Genomic DNA, 16,617 nt, shown 5'->3' with positions numbered 1-16,617 from the left:
TTAGTTACTTCATAATTAAAAGAATAAAATAAAGTCGTTAATGCAACAATTAGTGAGTAATATTTTCTTTACAATAACTTGTTTATTGTTTGAAACATAAGACAGGCGTATAACAATAAGCATAACGCCAGGTACCGTTAGCAAAACATTATATAAATAAAAATTTACTATTTTGCTTTACATTATTTCTTCTTCTTCCTCCTTTTCCTAAATGCCTCATATACATTACAATTTACAAAATTGATGACCAATGTCAAGCCAATATCATATTTGCAAACAAAAATGCAAATATGAAATATGCAGACATGAAAATACCTATTCCTAACTAATGCTCCCAAAAATTTGAGAACGTCCTCCTTTTTTTGAAGTCGGTTAAAAAGTATGTCCAAAATTACTTGCATGCGATAAATATATCACAATCAGAAGATCCGATCATCAAAAGAAAACCGCAGAAATAAACATAAAAATTCCTTCCAAATCGCATCTGCTGTCCGTACAAGCCTTTCTCTGAGCATCCGGTTATAACCGGTCAGTGTGATTCAGAATCGGCAGGTCACTTGTGACCAGTGAAAGTGATGTGACTGATAAGGTTATGGACCATAACGTATTGTAACTGTAGGACATGTTATAAGGCAAACAGGGGTTTTGGTCGGAAGGTATAATGCCCTTAATGATTTATGTATTATTTTATTATTTATTCTTAGCCCTAAAGACGGAGAGTTAAAATTATGAAAATAAGCAGACACAGACACTATAAACTTTTAATATTTAATACAAGAAGTAAAGCAAATATACATATCTACTTACCGTACCTATATTATAATGTAAATTCTTATGACAAACCTAATAAGATTAAGCTCGATATAAAAAAAAAGTAATTACGTCACATATGAACCATATATCAACTGGATATAAAAATAAATTATATAGAATATTCGGGAATGTCACATACTTTCCCCCCATATTCGAAACTGCATGTGCAATTTTATCGGACGCAGGCCGAGTGTATCGCCTGCGTGCGATCATGCTGTCATGAAGGTATGCAACGTGTGTGATGTAGTAATTGCTTTAAGAAATTCTTTATTCTGAAAGTTATTATTATTTTAGTTAGTTATTACATTTTAGTAAGATAGATGCTACATCGAAAGTATTTAACTTATCACTACATAGTATAAAACAAAGTCGCTTTCTCTGTCCCTATGTCCCTTTGTATGCTTAAATCTTTAAAACTAAGCAACGGATTTTGATGCGGTTTTTATTAATAGATAGAGTGATTCAAGAGGAAGGTTTTAGTATTATTATATAATTTATTAGGTTCTAGATAAAGCGGGTGAAGCCGCGGGCGGTAAGCTAGTGCTATTATGAAATACATTACCGATGGACTGAACAAAACAAAACTCTCTGCTTATTATATAAGACTTTATCGTATTTCCAAAAATGCAGTCTGAAGAATATTTTGTTACCTTAGCAGGCTTTTAATTTTTCGGAAATCTGACAAAATATTTATCTTTAGGTATTGCACCACTTTTTACACTACCTACCAGCTGGTCTATAAAACTTCGTCTGCTCATTGTTATTTTTTGGGGTAACTGTGTTCTAAATAAAATCTCCTGCAGTATATAATACAAGAGTATTCCCCTGAAAGTTTTTATAAAATATATTATAAAAACAGCTGTACCATATTCGTTTATGCAACCGTTGCTTTTCAGTGCTTAGTCTTAATATATATAAATCTCGTGTCACAATGTTTGTCCTCAATGGACTCCTAAACCACTTAACCGATTATAATAAAATTCGCACACCATGTGCAGTTCGATCCAACTTGAGAGATAGGATAGGTTTTATCCCGGAAATCCCTCGGGAACGGGAACTATGCGGGTTTTTCTTTCAAAACGCGGGCGAAGCCGCGGGCGGAAAACTAGTAATGTCATAAGTATCAGTGACTAACTTGCACTAGAAAATACTTTGCTTTAATTAGCACTAATAATAATTCCTGATCACACGCAAATATAAGTGGCTAGTTATTACAATAAATTACTTTCTATTACGCATTTCAAAATCCATACTAATATTATAAATGCGAAAGTAACTCTGTCTGTCTGTCTGTTACTCAATCACGCCTAAACTACTGAACCAATTTTCATGAAATTTGGTATGGAGATATTTTGATATCCGAGAAAGGACATAAGCTACTTTTTATGCCGGGAAAATGACGCAATCCCGGAAATCCCACGGGAACCGGAACTATGCGGGTTTCTACTAACATTAACAAAATTTTTGGTATGTTAACATTACCACAAAGGCATTTGAAGAATTGTTACAATTTTACAATAACTGGCGCAAGGTAAGTTTCGTCAAATTGCATTCATTTGAAGACCATTCAATACACAATAAAGGCACTTTCTGTTGGTAATTGTTTATCGATAGTTACTGAAAGGTCCCAAATCAAAGTATTTTTCAGAAATTTTCAACAACAAAACTATGCATTCAAGCGTATCGATTGAACGAACCTAAGACGTCGATTGTTATTCTTATCTTTCGATCAAAATGTTATAAGTGATCGGATTACAGGACAAGTTATTGTTATTAAATACGTGCTAGAGAGATATTCGTTACAACTTACATCTTAAATTTAAGATTAAGTAATGAAAAGTTCCCACCATATTCAAATATGTTTAGTTTTTTTATATCTTCACCAAGTGTCTAATATTTAAGTAAAAATTATTTCAAAATGTGATCATTGCAATGCAATTTGTACACTTGTTTTTGTGTTTTGTAATCCCATTACACAATTTTTAGGAAATCAAAATTTCTTCATCACTAATCTTAAAACAAAACATCGTAGGTGTGGTAGCGGCCATATTGAACAGGACGAGAAATCTAGGCCAAATGTGGTATCCTCTGACGAAATTATGGCGGATGATAATACTAATTGGCCTATTAGAAAACGGTTTATTGCTTACTAAGTATAGTTAGTGATTTTATGAATAGGTAATAAGTTAACTGTTAAAGGTGGTTCGTTTTTGAAGGTTCGTTTTATTTCTATGTTGGAATGGACTTCTACAGCTACTACTACCACTTTATAAAATAAATAATTTTATGTTGTTATAACTTATAAGAATTATAAAAAGCAATTTACAATAATTTTAATTTATATCCAAAGATCTTAAATTAAATCTTATATTTTAATTAAATACGATAACGTCTCACATAGATAATGAAAATTAAAATAATTTAAATATCATTTATTAAAATGATATTTACACACGCTGCTTTACTCACGCGACAATAGTGAAACTTCATAAAAATTATTTTCTGTTTTTCTTTTATATTATTACACTTATAGCACATGTGACGAAATGGGCATTTTTTAAATATAAAATTTTCTATCGATTGCAAAATCAATGCCATAAATGTTTCACCTCAAAATGCCCATTTTTGTTATAAAATCATTGTCATGTAACTTTTCACACCCAGAGTGTCAAATGACCTTTAAAAACCGTTTTATTAAATCATTATTTTTGTCACGCGATTCTAAAGTTACGAAATTTGACGGTGCTCTATTGTTTGAAATCACTTAAACGACATAAGAGTCTGTAACGTGGATGCAATGAAAATTGTTTATACAATGTGATAATCGTAATGAAATTATAATGTTCTTGTTTACTTTGGCCTAATACGTTTGGGAAGTGAGATTTTGCAAGGGCTTTAAAGTCAGACATTGTTTTATTCTTAGATTGTAAATGATGCCAACATATTTACATATTTTGGCATAATTTATATTGTGTTATTGTGTTAACTTCTTTCGATAAATAGCAATTATTCTATTTGTAGGACTTATTCGTTTTCAAGACAAAATAGTACAAGACGATATTAAATTTTATATATTAGTCTATAATATTTATTTTCGTATCCGTTAAATTGTTTCGATGATCAAAATAAACAAACTTTTGTTTCAGATTTAGTAAAGCCGCTCTGCGTGTTAGAGTCAGATTTTGGCTTCAAAATAAACTGCGCTTTCAAAAAGTCCGGACTGTTTAGGGTACGAAACCTTGGAGGCATCAAAGCTCATGCTAGTTTAGGTAAGTCGTATTTATTTTACGTAATACGATGATAATATTATACTCTACGGTCTATGCTAATAAATAATAATTGTATATAATAAAATAATGTCCTTTGAGAAAGGTCACACTGAACAAAAAAATTGTAGGATCTGCTCTAATTTATTTTTTAACTTTTTGACTGTATGTTTAATTGTTTAGTCTGGAACAATATACACTTATCACTAAAAAAACTACTATACTGATTTTTATTCTGTTTTACTCGAAGAAGATATTTTAAGAAGATAATTTGTTAAGTTTCAAATTCAACTTGCGTGAATATTTTTCAAGCAGTGTTTTATTGCTATGCAATAATAACATAATTAGCTTAACTTGATAATTTGCCATAATTTCCAGGGTTCAGTCTTGGCGATGAGCTCGGCTTCGACCAGTCACTAACCAACCAGGACCCGAGTAGACGGAGGTCAGTCAGTATCAAGAATGGAGCACCTAATATCCTTGTTGATACTACCAATCGACCGGCTGCTAAACAAGAGGTATATTATTTTATATTTTTTTGTAATCTGGCAGTTAATGTGACTATTTTTGTTTAGGTACTTCGATAGCAATAGTTTTTTTTTTTAAACATTTAATACCATTATAAAAATATCAATTTCTGTAAATCGTAGCACCAATTTCGATAAATAAATAACTATAGTTGAATAACAATTATTTCCACCCTGGTTTTGTCCTCGGGTGAAATCACAGTGAAACTGCGTGTAATAATAATACCAGAAACTTTAGCATAAAAATTGAGATGATACTTCACGACACTTCACTGACATTAATTATTAAACTTTTCAATTCCAGAAACGTGGCAAACAGAACCGAATCATGATGCGCCCTGTCCCACCTTCAACGCGCCCAAACCAGGCCGCCATGAACAAACTGTCCACTCTTCACAAACGCGTCTCCACTACAATGCAACCTATTATTGTGTCTGGATCGACCGCTCAAAACTTACCTAGACCTCAATCAACTATCACTATGGCAAAGCCGATGCCTATGGGCGTCCCTCCCTTCAGGCCTCTTCCTCCCAAAGAAGAGACCCTCAAAGTACTGCCCATAGCCACGAGAAAGACCTATACACCTCTCCAAGTACCTCAACAATCCTCCGGAACTTACGAAAGTGAGAAACAACCCATTTTACACGATAACGTATCCAAAATGGTCTCGCAAATGAACCCTTACAAATCCACTCAAACTAACATTAATCCATTTGTTCCGATGCCACAAGGCCTATCTATCATACCCGCACCAAACTTCACACCTAACACCTATAATTCTGTTCCAAATCCTGTTTCTAATTTTGTAGACCCCGTGCCTCAACAAGTGCAGGATATAGCGTACTATAACACGAAGAAGGTAGACGACTATAACAGTATCAGTGGTTACGCTGATGATACGACTTTGAAGCTTAACAAAGAAGATATAAATGCCAAAATTGCTGAAATAGCGAAGGCTGGAAACATTTCTATGGAAGCGGTGGAAGCGGCTATTGCGTTACGACAACAGCAATTATTGAACAAGTACGCTAATATCCCGGTACCAACAACCACAAGTACTACGACAACAACAGAAGCTCCCATTGTGTTTGAAATGCAAGCTGAACCGGAAATTATAGTGGCCCCTGCACCATCGAAACCTAAGAGGTATTTTTAGGAAAATTGATTATTCTTTCTCTTATTATTTACAACATAGGGTTAAATGATGCAATTACTTCGACATAATTTTGATCAGTTGGGTCATAAATACGGTTAATTATTTTTTAAATCTAATAATTAAAATTCATATGTGACAATATTCTTGAATGGCTTGGTCTACTTCATTCTATTTTTTCGTAGTTAAAAATATTTTTTAAACTACGAACTACGTTTTAAAGTATTTTGAGAATATATTTTTTTTCTATAGATAATTTTATCATCATAAATCATTTGCCTGCCATGCCTTTAAATTAAACATAAAAAACAAATATTCCAGAAACCCCACAACAGGCAAAGTAATGAACGCTCCAAGAGAATACTATCCCGTGGGCTACGAGAAGAATTTCGACGATCACTTCCAATCTAAAGTCGATTTACCGGACACCAACTTCCACTGTGGTGATCAGAAGTACTTCCCTGGGTTATATGGTGATGAAAACCTTGGATGTATGGTAAGTATTAAGTGCAAAATTGGAAATCTAGAAATAACACTTCAGATTTCTATATAGTTACTATTATAACACTGAGTAAAGGTGTTACAATTTAACAATTTCTACTTATGTGTAAATCTATTTCTGTATCGATTTTCATTTTGTTCTATTAGCCATTCTTGCATCACCTAAATTCTAAGGCATAGATTCTAATCAATCGAATTTTTTCATAGAATGGAGGTACATTTTAGAGAATTGCATACAATTCAAAACCTAAGGCCATTAAGTATTTTAAACATCACGAACAAATCACATTAACTGTTTTATGAAAACGGTTTCAAAATTCAGATAAAATCTTTTAAAATATATTTTCTTAATTACAATTTGTACATTTTTTGTGTATATTTTTTTTTTTAGTTTACACCTCTTAATTATACAAAAACTTTAACACAGGTATTCCACGTATGCGCCTTAACAGACGACGGTCTAGTAATGAAGTCCTTCCTTTGCCCGGAATCCACTCTCTTCGACCAAACCATTCTCAAGTGCAACTGGTGGTTCTATGTAGACTGCAAGAATACACAAGCGCTATACGATACGAATATACCGGTGTCCAAGAGTTATCAACTTATGAAGGCTTTGACGTTCTTCAGCTCGTATAAAAAGGAGATGGAGGATGGTGAGATTTTTTTTAATAATTTTGTTGTTGATTGTTCAGGAATACCTTTGTATCGATCTTCAAACTTGAAGATCAATACCTTGAATAGTATTTCTGATATCTTCAGATGATATCCCATAGTTTAATTGAAGTGAGAAATTTGCCTTTGATGCTCTTAAATTACCTTTAATACAATATTCTATAACTTAATTCATGTGAGAAATTGGCCTATGATGCAATTTAATCACCTTTTTTTTTCTAATCTACTGTTTTCATATTTTGTTGACGAATAAACATAAAACAAATATATAAATATTTCATTACAGGTCGACCCATGAACCCAGAAGACGTCGGCGGTATCAAAGACGCAATATCAATCCTTGAAAATCATGACTCCAAACCGGCTGAATCAGAAAAGATAGAAATAGTAACCCCTTCACCTTTGATAGACGAAAGAAATAACAAGAAAGCAGAAATAGCCCCAGTATACCGTGGAAATAGAGAACTAAATTCCACAGAAAGAAGAAGAAGACCACAGAAATCAGAAGAATATAAACTTATAACTGTCAATGCGGGTATTAACTTTAATAACACAAAGAATTCAGAAAGAAGAAGAATCGCTGCAAGAAATTCTAGAACTTCCACAACTTCTACAACAACTTCAACAACAACTTCAACAACAACCTCAACAACGACAACAGAAAATCCAATAGAAATAGAAAAACAAGAAATCAAAACGATCGACGAAATCAAAGACGCAAAAGAGACTCTAACAGACCAAATAGACCCAGAAACAGTATTAAAAGAAGCCGAAAAATCTCCTCCCGTACGAAGATTTTATAGATCTAGTGCGGAAAAAGAAATAGCTATAATAAATAATGAAAAAGTGCAAATTGTTCGACCTACGCCTTTTCAAACTAAATTAAATGATGCAGTTTTAGGAAGTTATAGATTTAGGAGGGATATATCGAGAGTGTACCGGTAGTGCGTGTAGTCAATAATCTATTTAGTGTCATATGAACTTATTTATTTCTTCGAGAGCCTGTTGTGTTGTGTCATCGACTATTTCTATTAATAATAGATATTTTAGTAAAAAAGTAATGCATTTTTCAATTCTTATGAAATATTTCTTGTTAGGTGTTTTGGTCTAGTTATAGACAATGAAAATTATCATAATTATCAGAAATGAACTTTTGTTTTTAAAGGGAAACTTCTTTAGGCGCGTTGAGAGTAAAGTTTCAAGGTCATGTTATGGCAATCAATCGTCACGTCATGAAATAAGGCGACTATTTTAGTACCTTTGAATCTTGTCAAAGAAGTTTCACTTCTGACATGTGTGCTCGGCACATGCTCTTTTTTAATTATACTACGTTATTTCTATATTATAAATAAGGAATGCTGTAATATAGTTATGTAGAATTGAGTTTAAATAATTACCCAACTCTGCCTTTTGTATCTTTTCGTTGAGTAAAAAATTGTCTTTGTTATCAATTAGTTTAACAAGACCCATCAAAGGCTGAATTTTCTACATCAACAAGCATTTATGTATATCTATTATATAAAGAATCTTCTAGAAATTCTTCGATGACACAAAATTGAAAATATAAACAACTGGCTCCTCGACTATTGAGACTCGAATCAAATGTACTGATTTACGTAGTTGCTCAATTTTTTTATACTTTAGTTGAGGTTCAGTCAAGTGATATTACGGTGTATGTTTTAGTTGTTAGAATAAAAACTTGTTTCCTAATTAACGACTTTCATTTGTCTCCATCTTAAAATTAAAACATGTTCAAATAAAAGGCCCACAAATAATATAAAACGTTTATTATAAACAGAATTGACGAGACTTAATAAATAACTGTAATTATTTTCTACTAGATTTCAGACAGCGTAATAATTTCTCACAAAATAATGGACCGCATGCAATAAAGCCCATAGCCGCTAATGCAGTTGCGCACGTCATACAAATCATATTTTTGAAAAATGTAATTGCTAAAATTAGTAACACAGAAAAAAATTAATACCTCAAATCATTGATACATGAATAAATAAAGTAATTATAGCAAATTTAGATGCAAATATAGCTTTTACCGATAAAGTGACAAAAACAGAAGTAACCAAAGGATCTTTTAAAACAAAAACTGTAATAGCAAGTGTCGTAATTCCTGTATCGATTATTAAATTTCCAAAACAGAAATTTCAAGTAATATTTTTTAACAAAAACTGTAGGTAGTAGAAAATGTAGGTGATGCCAACTTTCCTATCAATGATACAGTTACAAAACCAGAATTTGAAAATGTTATTTTTCAAATAGTCAATAGTTCATTCCGCAATCGGGGCAGATAGGCACGGTGGGGCAGGCACACTTGCGCTGAAACAGGCCGCGGGCACACAGGGGCAGGCAGATCACCAACGAGGCGGCACTCACGAGGCTCAGGAGCGATACGCAAATCATATGCCGTTATAGTACCCGGGCCTGCGAGGCGGTTCCTGGAATGATAATTTATGGTCTTACCACAGAACAATTTAAACACAGTCTTACTTTAAACCAGGGATCTGTCACTTCAATAGTTGTCTATGTGTTATACGACAAAATCAGATTAAAGAGAACTCGTGCTTAAAGTTCCCTGTATGGTATCTCTCTCTATGAAGCTCTTAATGACACGAGATATTTATTATGAATGAATTTTACTTACGTTACAATATCTACTCTTTGTGCTTTAAGTTTTTAGATTTTTGGATACCTCTTCACAGACCAAACGATAATCCTGAAAGAAGGATTATTCGCGCACAATTCCACAATAATTTCACACTCATGTTGTTTTAAAATTTTACAATAATTTTTGCTTTTGACACTGATGACGGATACAAAACCAATTGCATATTTTTTTCTCTTTTCAAATTTTGAATGAGTTTCTATGAAATTGTATACTATTTATAGAGTGAGATAGAGTGCTATAAAGCCTGTGTATAGAGCAAATGAGAGCAAACAAGAGCAAATCTTGTAAACAATTTTTTTGCTATATTATCATCAATGGCAGTATTTATTCCAATAGGACGTCTCTTTAATGCAGTGCGTATAAATTCAATAGATTTCATTTATTATTATTTATTTTATCAAGAATTCGAGCTATTAGACCGGGATCCCTCGCCCTTTTTCGTAAGTGATTACTAACAAGCTAAATTTTCGTCAGTAGCTTCATTTTGACGAGACGCCCAACATTAGCTAGTACAAAAATTTCGTAAGTGGTAGCTAACAGGGGTAATGAGAACATAATTTGTTGATTTAGTGGTTATCAAAAATTCATTACTAACTGGTTTTTTTATTTATAATTCTTATAATAATAATCTAAATTAGCCGAAAAAATATTTGTCCTACAAAATGCTAGGTTTGATCAACGAGGTCCCATTTTTGCAACATGTACTATTTACGAGGTCATGAAAAATTATTACTAACCAGCTGATTTTTTTTTTGTTGGTTAGTTAATAATTATATAATTTAACGCCCACATTGTCCTACACATTACGTGGAACGTTTTTCTAGTCCGACACTCTTAGGTTGTAGTACAAATACTAGATGTAAAAATAATTAGTATCAAGTTGAAACTTCGTGAGTAGCTTCGTTTCAATGAGACGCCCAAGAATTTCCTTTACGAAAATGCTCGATTGTGGTAGCTAACAGGGGTAATGAGGACATAATTTGTTGATTTAGTGGTTATCAAAAATTTATTACTAACTGGTTTTTTAATTTATAATTCTTATAATAATAATCTAAAGTAGCCGAAAAAATATTTGTCCTACAAAATGCTAGGTTTGATCAACGAGGTCCCATTTTTGCAACATGTACTATTTACGAGGTCATGAAAAATTATTACTAACCAGCTGATTTTTTTTTTTGTTGGTTAGTTAATAATTATATAATTTAACGCCCACATTGTCCTACAAATTGCATGGTATATTTTGCTGATCCTCCAATGGAATTTGAAATTCATAACAATAAAAATCTATTCATTCTGTACATTTTTCTATTGGAGTTTAGTTATATTAGTACGCATGCGCGCGATGCTGCGTACTAGTCCAGGAGGAATCGGCGCATGAGTACCGAAAACTATTCCACCTCAATTTTTTTACGTGATCCTCTTCAAATTGCCCTACTGATGATATAAATGCATGTTGCCATGGGGCAACCCGGTGCCATATTGTTTAAACCGAAATTGTTTAAACAATTGCAAGGAATTGTTATTTTTCAAACGGACAATTATTTTTTATATTTTTTATCGAAATACCAATAAAAAAGGTCCAATTACTTTTCACGATAAAGTTAATATTTTCAAAGATATGAATTTTTTAAGGTTTGAAAAATCTCAAATTTGGGTACTTTCGACCCATGAAAAATATATTTAAAAAAAATATATATATATAAGTAATATTTTTTTTTCAATTCTCTATACAATAGTTAATAATATTGTTAATAGAGATTTAAGAAAATTTCATTGTTTATATCTGTTTTTTAATTGTTAACTTCGCGCGCTCACAAGTACGCGCCGCTTACCTTTAAGTATCGCCGTCTCTCTCTTACTCATGCGCTGCATCGGCCTCTCTGTGTCTTGAATCATTATTTATCATTTATCTTAAAAACTATCAACTTTATCAAGATTTTTAAAGAGAGCAATCTTATTAATAATATATAATTATATATAGATCATACAGTATTAACAACGTCAAATGAAATAGTTCGAATTATTGAAGAGTATGTATGTAGAGTGTACTCATTAAAAACCAAAAATGATATCAACAGAGGACGGTATGAACTATTTGAAAAAGGCTATAGATCAAAAGGTGGAAGTGAAAAAGTATTAAAAAAAAATATTATAGGATATGATCCTTCCAGTTTGCCACCAACAAAACAAGAATTGTTGCAACAAATTAAAAGAACGGTATTCATCAGCAATGTATGGTGTAATGCACACATGCGGTGCCCCACAGATAAAGTACCTGAAAATTATGGATGGACAATAATTGATGGTAAATACGAGTATTATTGGTTTGATGGTCCTCAAAGCCCATCCTTTGAAGAATTATCTTCTCAATTGCAAGGTACCCTATTAATATTATTGAAATTTGGTTTTTAATTTTTCGGCGACATTAATTAATTTTTTCATATTATTACAGATTTAGATACCACGGAAGATCAGAATGAAGAAGATACTGATGAAGATGAGGAGAGTGATGCCAGTAGTGAGGATGAATGTTTTTCTGATGAGTCAGATGAAAATTAATTACTTTTTTATATAAAAATATCTACTTTTTCATGTATGTTACATAATAAAGTTGATTTATTTCAATAAATATATTTTCACTTTACCTCATGTTGCACATAGGAAAAAGGAAAATTACGATTATTGTAGGACTACGGATGCATACCAGTTTTTTTGTAGGACATTGTTTTATTCGGATAAAAAACACACTAATGTATCACGTGATACTTTTTTCCTACAGTTACTAATAAAAAAAATGGTCCTGTGGTATGGACAACTTAGGAGTCTAGGACTAGAAAAACGTTCCACGTAATGTGTAGGACAATGTGGGCGTTAAATTATATAATTATTAACTAACCAACAAAAAAAAAATCAGCTGGTTAGTAATAATTTTTCATGACCTCGTAAATAGTACATGTTGCAAAAATGGGACCTCGTTGATCAAACCTAGCATTTTGTAGGACAAATATTTTTTCGGCTAATTTAGATTATTATTATAAGAATTATAAATAAAAAAACCAGTTAGTAATGAATTTTTGATAACCACTAAATCAACAAATTATGTTCTCATTACCCCTGTTAGCTACCACTTACGAAATTTTTGTACTAGCTAATGTTGGGCGTCTCGTCAAAATGAAGCTACTGACGAAAAATTAGCTTGTTAGTAATCACTTACGAAAAAGGGCGAGGGATCCCGGTCTATATGAATTACTACCAAATAAGGTTGAAACACGGTTGAAATCACTAGACTATCAACAACAATTCTCAGCAAAGAATATTGGCTAATTTTTATTCAAAGGCACTGAAACTCTGTCTCTACACTTCTACAGGCTACACGAAAGATGTAAATTGTAAAGGATTGGTATAAGCTTGGTATAAGGATAACTTTAGTTTTTTTTATAATTTAATGAACCAATTAATTGATTTATAAAGAATGAAGAGCATTATAGAAGTAATGATAATTATCATGATCAGAATAGAAATGTATGATACAGAAACTAAAAATGAAACACAAACAATATTGGAGAGCAATTTATTATATTCGTAATAATGGACGATCACTCATCTTGATTTAGATTTTTTCGGGCAGCACGGACTTTTGCAGGACACTCTTGAAGGCGTAGTACCCTTGTGATTCTGTTCACGTTTTAAATATTTCTCTAACATTATTGGACAACACGATATAATACTGGCTGCAAGGAAAGCTGTGAGGAACGTGATACATATGGCCATATTTATAAATTACTTTTTCTTGAGACACTTGAACAATTTTTTTAACTCAATCTGTTTGTAGCAAACGGGGAAACACGCCAGAACTGTGGCCGAAGCGATCAAGGCGTACATCGAGAGACAAATCATTTTTTCATTGGGTTTTTTCTTCTGGCAACGGATTGATCTAAATACGGGAAACCAGCTGGTACACTGCCTTCTGAAAAGAGAAAAAAATATAAATAGATTCCTCCATCTCTTTAATTTAACCATGAATCGTCAATAATTATTCATCCTTGGCCTTGAATTCGGTTATCACTTGAGAAACTAATTATTATCACACAAATTCAAAAGCACTTCTTAAATAAGTACCCTTATAAGTACCTATATCCTTTTAGAAAAAGTGAGTTTAGTTGTTAAAGTAAATGAAAAAGGTGCATGGAAAACATAGCTTAATCGAGGAAAGATCCGAACTCTGTGGAAAAAAATACTTACCCTTAAATTTAGAACTTTGTCTCTCCGAATGATGTTCAGATCTATTTGAACATGCAAAGCAGTGGTATTAATAACGCATACTTAAACATAATTTCATCGATTTTTGTACTTTGTAAGTTTTTTGCACAGGTTTTTTGCAAGAACCTTGACACTGACACTTTGGACACTATGACAAGATACAGCTTTCTTACCAGCCAGTTGGTTAATAACTTATATTAAAATAAGAAAAAGACTTTTAAAAATTCCAATTTGCTGATAACATAACTCTTGCTCTTATTTTGCTTATTCAGTGCTGATTTTTATTTGCGCTGTTGCGTATAAACTGCAATTTGAAATTTCAACATTCCCTAAATTCCATACAACCTGTGCATACAACATAGAGAAACTATCACCGTATAATTTTAGGATATAATATCCTAGTTCCTACTATTAGTACTTTTTGCAATACTAGAATACTAGGTATCTAACATTTGATTTAAAGACGACCAGCGCAATTTCCCGCTTTGTTAAAGTGGGTCACAAAATATCTATGAATTTGAACTTTTCAGGCTTTTAATTTAAAACTAAACATACAAGTCACTCTGTCAGCGTCACATTTGATAGTAACTTGTTTCCATTGATTGCAAAGTTTCTATTATCATTCTTATCCACCAATATTTTAAAAGCATCTATGTAGCTATCACATTCCAAGCATGCGAATATCGATAACCAATTTTCTAATGTAATATCACAAGGTTACCAATGAAATATTGTCTGCTGTTGATTTTGACACTGCTGGTGTCTGCGTGGGGACATCCGCGGCAAAAGAGGCAATCGGGTCATGAATCAAATATATTTCGGGATTTACAATTAAAGGACCATAAAGTGAGAGAAACGCAGCGGGATTGTAAAGGGAAGTGTGCTTCGAGTATAGCGCAGAAGGCTGCAGCTGAGGCTAAAGCTGCACAGGCTGCACAGAACGCTGCAGGGGCCCAGGCGGCTCATATGGTAAAAATTCTATACTGATTTCAATAGTCGAACCTTTCTCCGTACCTAAAATTAATCTAGTTTTATCCGTATTAACTATTATAACAACTTCTACCATCTTTGACTGTAGTCATGAAGATTATTTAACAAGAGCTTTTTGTATTTCAGGTCAAAACACAGTTAGCAGAAAGGGCGTTACAAGCAGCCAAAGCTGCAGAAGCTGCTCTTGCTGGTAAGCAAGCTGTTGTGGAACAGCTGCAACAAGAAGTGAAGGAAGCTGAGGCGGTGGTCGCTGAGAACTCTGCAGCTGTTCACCAACAACAGTCAGCTGTTAATGCTGGTGTGCAAGCAGCTCAACAAGCTACTGCGCAGGTGAGAATTGCATATGATTTAAATTAATTTTCCACGTTTAGATCCAAAATAGTGCACATATTATGAATTACATCAATTTTGCTGTGTTGTATCTTCAACAATTCCTACCCAATCAGTTCTTGAAATTGATTTCAAAGTAGAATGTTATACGAAGTTAATGCAACAGGGTGCATAATGGTGCGTAGTAATCAATGACGATAATAAATTGACATGAAACTAATTGTTTTAAGGATTCGTAGTAATTGTTGAAGAACAAACACCCTGGTGATATAATCACTTCGTATAACGCTACTTTAATTCTTTTCAAGGACCTGATTGGGTAACGAAAGTTGAAGAATCAAGACTATCGAAACTCAAAAAGAAACCAGAATTAAATCAAAAAGATGGTGATTTGTATGTCAATCTACACCTTCATAGCGGCTGCATCTTTATTATCTTGTACTCCAGTTATTTATGCCAATGTCTGTAATAGTAAATATCTCTCCTGCTTATGCAGCATTAAGAAATAGAGCGTATCGAATTGGTGGATAACATTAAATTCTTGTATTTGTTTCGTTATTAAAGTTGATACATAAATTTTAATTTGTTTTCATTATCCTCTAGTAATTTTATTTCTTGTCATCTATTTTTCTTTTCATCGTTTTTTCATAATTATTTCTTGAATAAATTGTCAACAGCACAAGCTATTAATGCAAGCGGTTCAACTGTCTGCACAACTTGAAAAAGCGGCACATGGTCTTCTCGATAAAATCAAATGTGGTCTACAGGAAAAGTGTCACAATTTGTCCGAATCTCGGGCTAGATTAGCCCATCTGCAGCACAAGCTACAGTGCGCATGCTCCGAGTGTGCAGCCACGAAACAAGCCGCACATGCAGCGTGTGAAGCCGCAAGAGCAGCGTGTGGTAATGCAAGACGAAAGAAACATATAATTAAGCGAAACGCTATCTTACATAAAGTGCCTAAACCAGGACGATGATAAAAATATGAAAATAGAAGGGGTAAAGGAATACAGGATCAGAATCGTTTTAGCTCTTATGTAAGCGTAAAGAAATTAATGAATTCGAAGCTCTGTACATATAACAAAATTTCACTTTCAATACAATGTCCGGAATCCGAAGACTGTAGAGATAATTGGTAACTAGCAATCAATGCTTGGTTCATGAACAAGTGTGAGAAATAATATTACTTTTAGAATAAATGTGTATACTTCAGTTTTGTAGGTGCGTGTGTTACGTATGTTAAGATTTTTGATAGAATTACATTCGTTTAAGCTTCTGATAAATATAGTATTAGATATTGGTACAGCAACGTCGTTTTATTAAATACCTCATACTAGAATACAATTAAATCAACTTTCATTAATTAAAAATAAATAAATAACAACAAGCAATTTTTATTTAAATAAATTACAAATAATTTAG

At 32.8% G+C, this 16,617-nt stretch overlaps 2 protein-coding genes and 1 long non-coding RNA gene across 6 annotated transcripts in view; 2 read left to right on the top strand and 1 right to left on the bottom strand.

The window, feature by feature from the left end:
* LOC123700663 overlaps positions 1 to 8,642 on the top strand; it is a 57,035-nt gene extending 48,393 nt beyond the window's left edge. For 2 of the 3 annotated variants that reach the window (XM_045647921.1, XM_045647922.1), the window contains exons 2-7: positions 3,960 to 4,082; positions 4,458 to 4,597; positions 4,911 to 5,752; positions 6,081 to 6,255; positions 6,688 to 6,913; positions 7,219 to 8,642. In XM_045647921.1, coding sequence (XP_045503877.1) covers positions 3,960 to 4,082; positions 4,458 to 4,597; positions 4,911 to 5,752; positions 6,081 to 6,255; positions 6,688 to 6,913; positions 7,219 to 7,877 — 2,165 coding nt within the window. In that variant the 3' untranslated portion in view covers positions 7,878 to 8,642. The remainder of the gene's footprint in view (positions 1 to 3,959; positions 4,083 to 4,457; positions 4,598 to 4,910; positions 5,753 to 6,080; positions 6,256 to 6,687; positions 6,914 to 7,218) is intronic. The other variant, XM_045647923.1, reaches the window with a different exon arrangement.
* A 4,530-nt stretch (positions 8,643 to 13,172) lies between these two features.
* On the bottom strand, positions 13,173 to 13,996 carry LOC123700885. The gene is made up of 2 exons (XR_006752656.1): positions 13,858 to 13,996; positions 13,173 to 13,582 (listed from the first exon to the last, which is right to left on the bottom strand). It is a non-coding gene; the product is annotated as an uncharacterized LOC123700885 (long non-coding RNA).
* A 458-nt stretch (positions 13,997 to 14,454) lies between these two features.
* LOC123700858 (tol-Pal system protein TolA-like) lies at positions 14,455 to 16,492 on the top strand. 2 transcript variants are annotated; one of them, XM_045648208.1, is made up of 3 exons: positions 14,455 to 14,844; positions 14,992 to 15,195; positions 15,873 to 16,492. In XM_045648208.1, exons 1-3 carry the CDS (start codon positions 14,599 to 14,601, stop codon positions 16,170 to 16,172), a joined length of 750 nt encoding a protein of 249 aa, XP_045504164.1. In that variant the 5' UTR covers positions 14,455 to 14,598; the 3' UTR covers positions 16,173 to 16,492. The 2 variants fall into 2 exon arrangements, with proteins under 2 accessions (XP_045504164.1, XP_045504165.1); XM_045648209.1 differs by lacking the exon at positions 15,873 to 16,492 and adding an exon at positions 15,504 to 15,559.
* The last annotated feature ends 125 nt before the right edge of the window (positions 16,493 to 16,617 follow it).

The sequence above is a fragment of the Colias croceus genome, chromosome 20 (genome assembly GCF_905220415.1).
Source record: "Colias croceus chromosome 20, ilColCroc2.1".
In the NCBI taxonomy this organism is placed as follows: Eukaryota; Metazoa; Arthropoda; class Insecta; order Lepidoptera; family Pieridae; genus Colias; species Colias croceus.
Note: the sequence above shows the minus strand (reverse complement) of the source record. Positions and strands in the feature narration are given on the sequence as shown.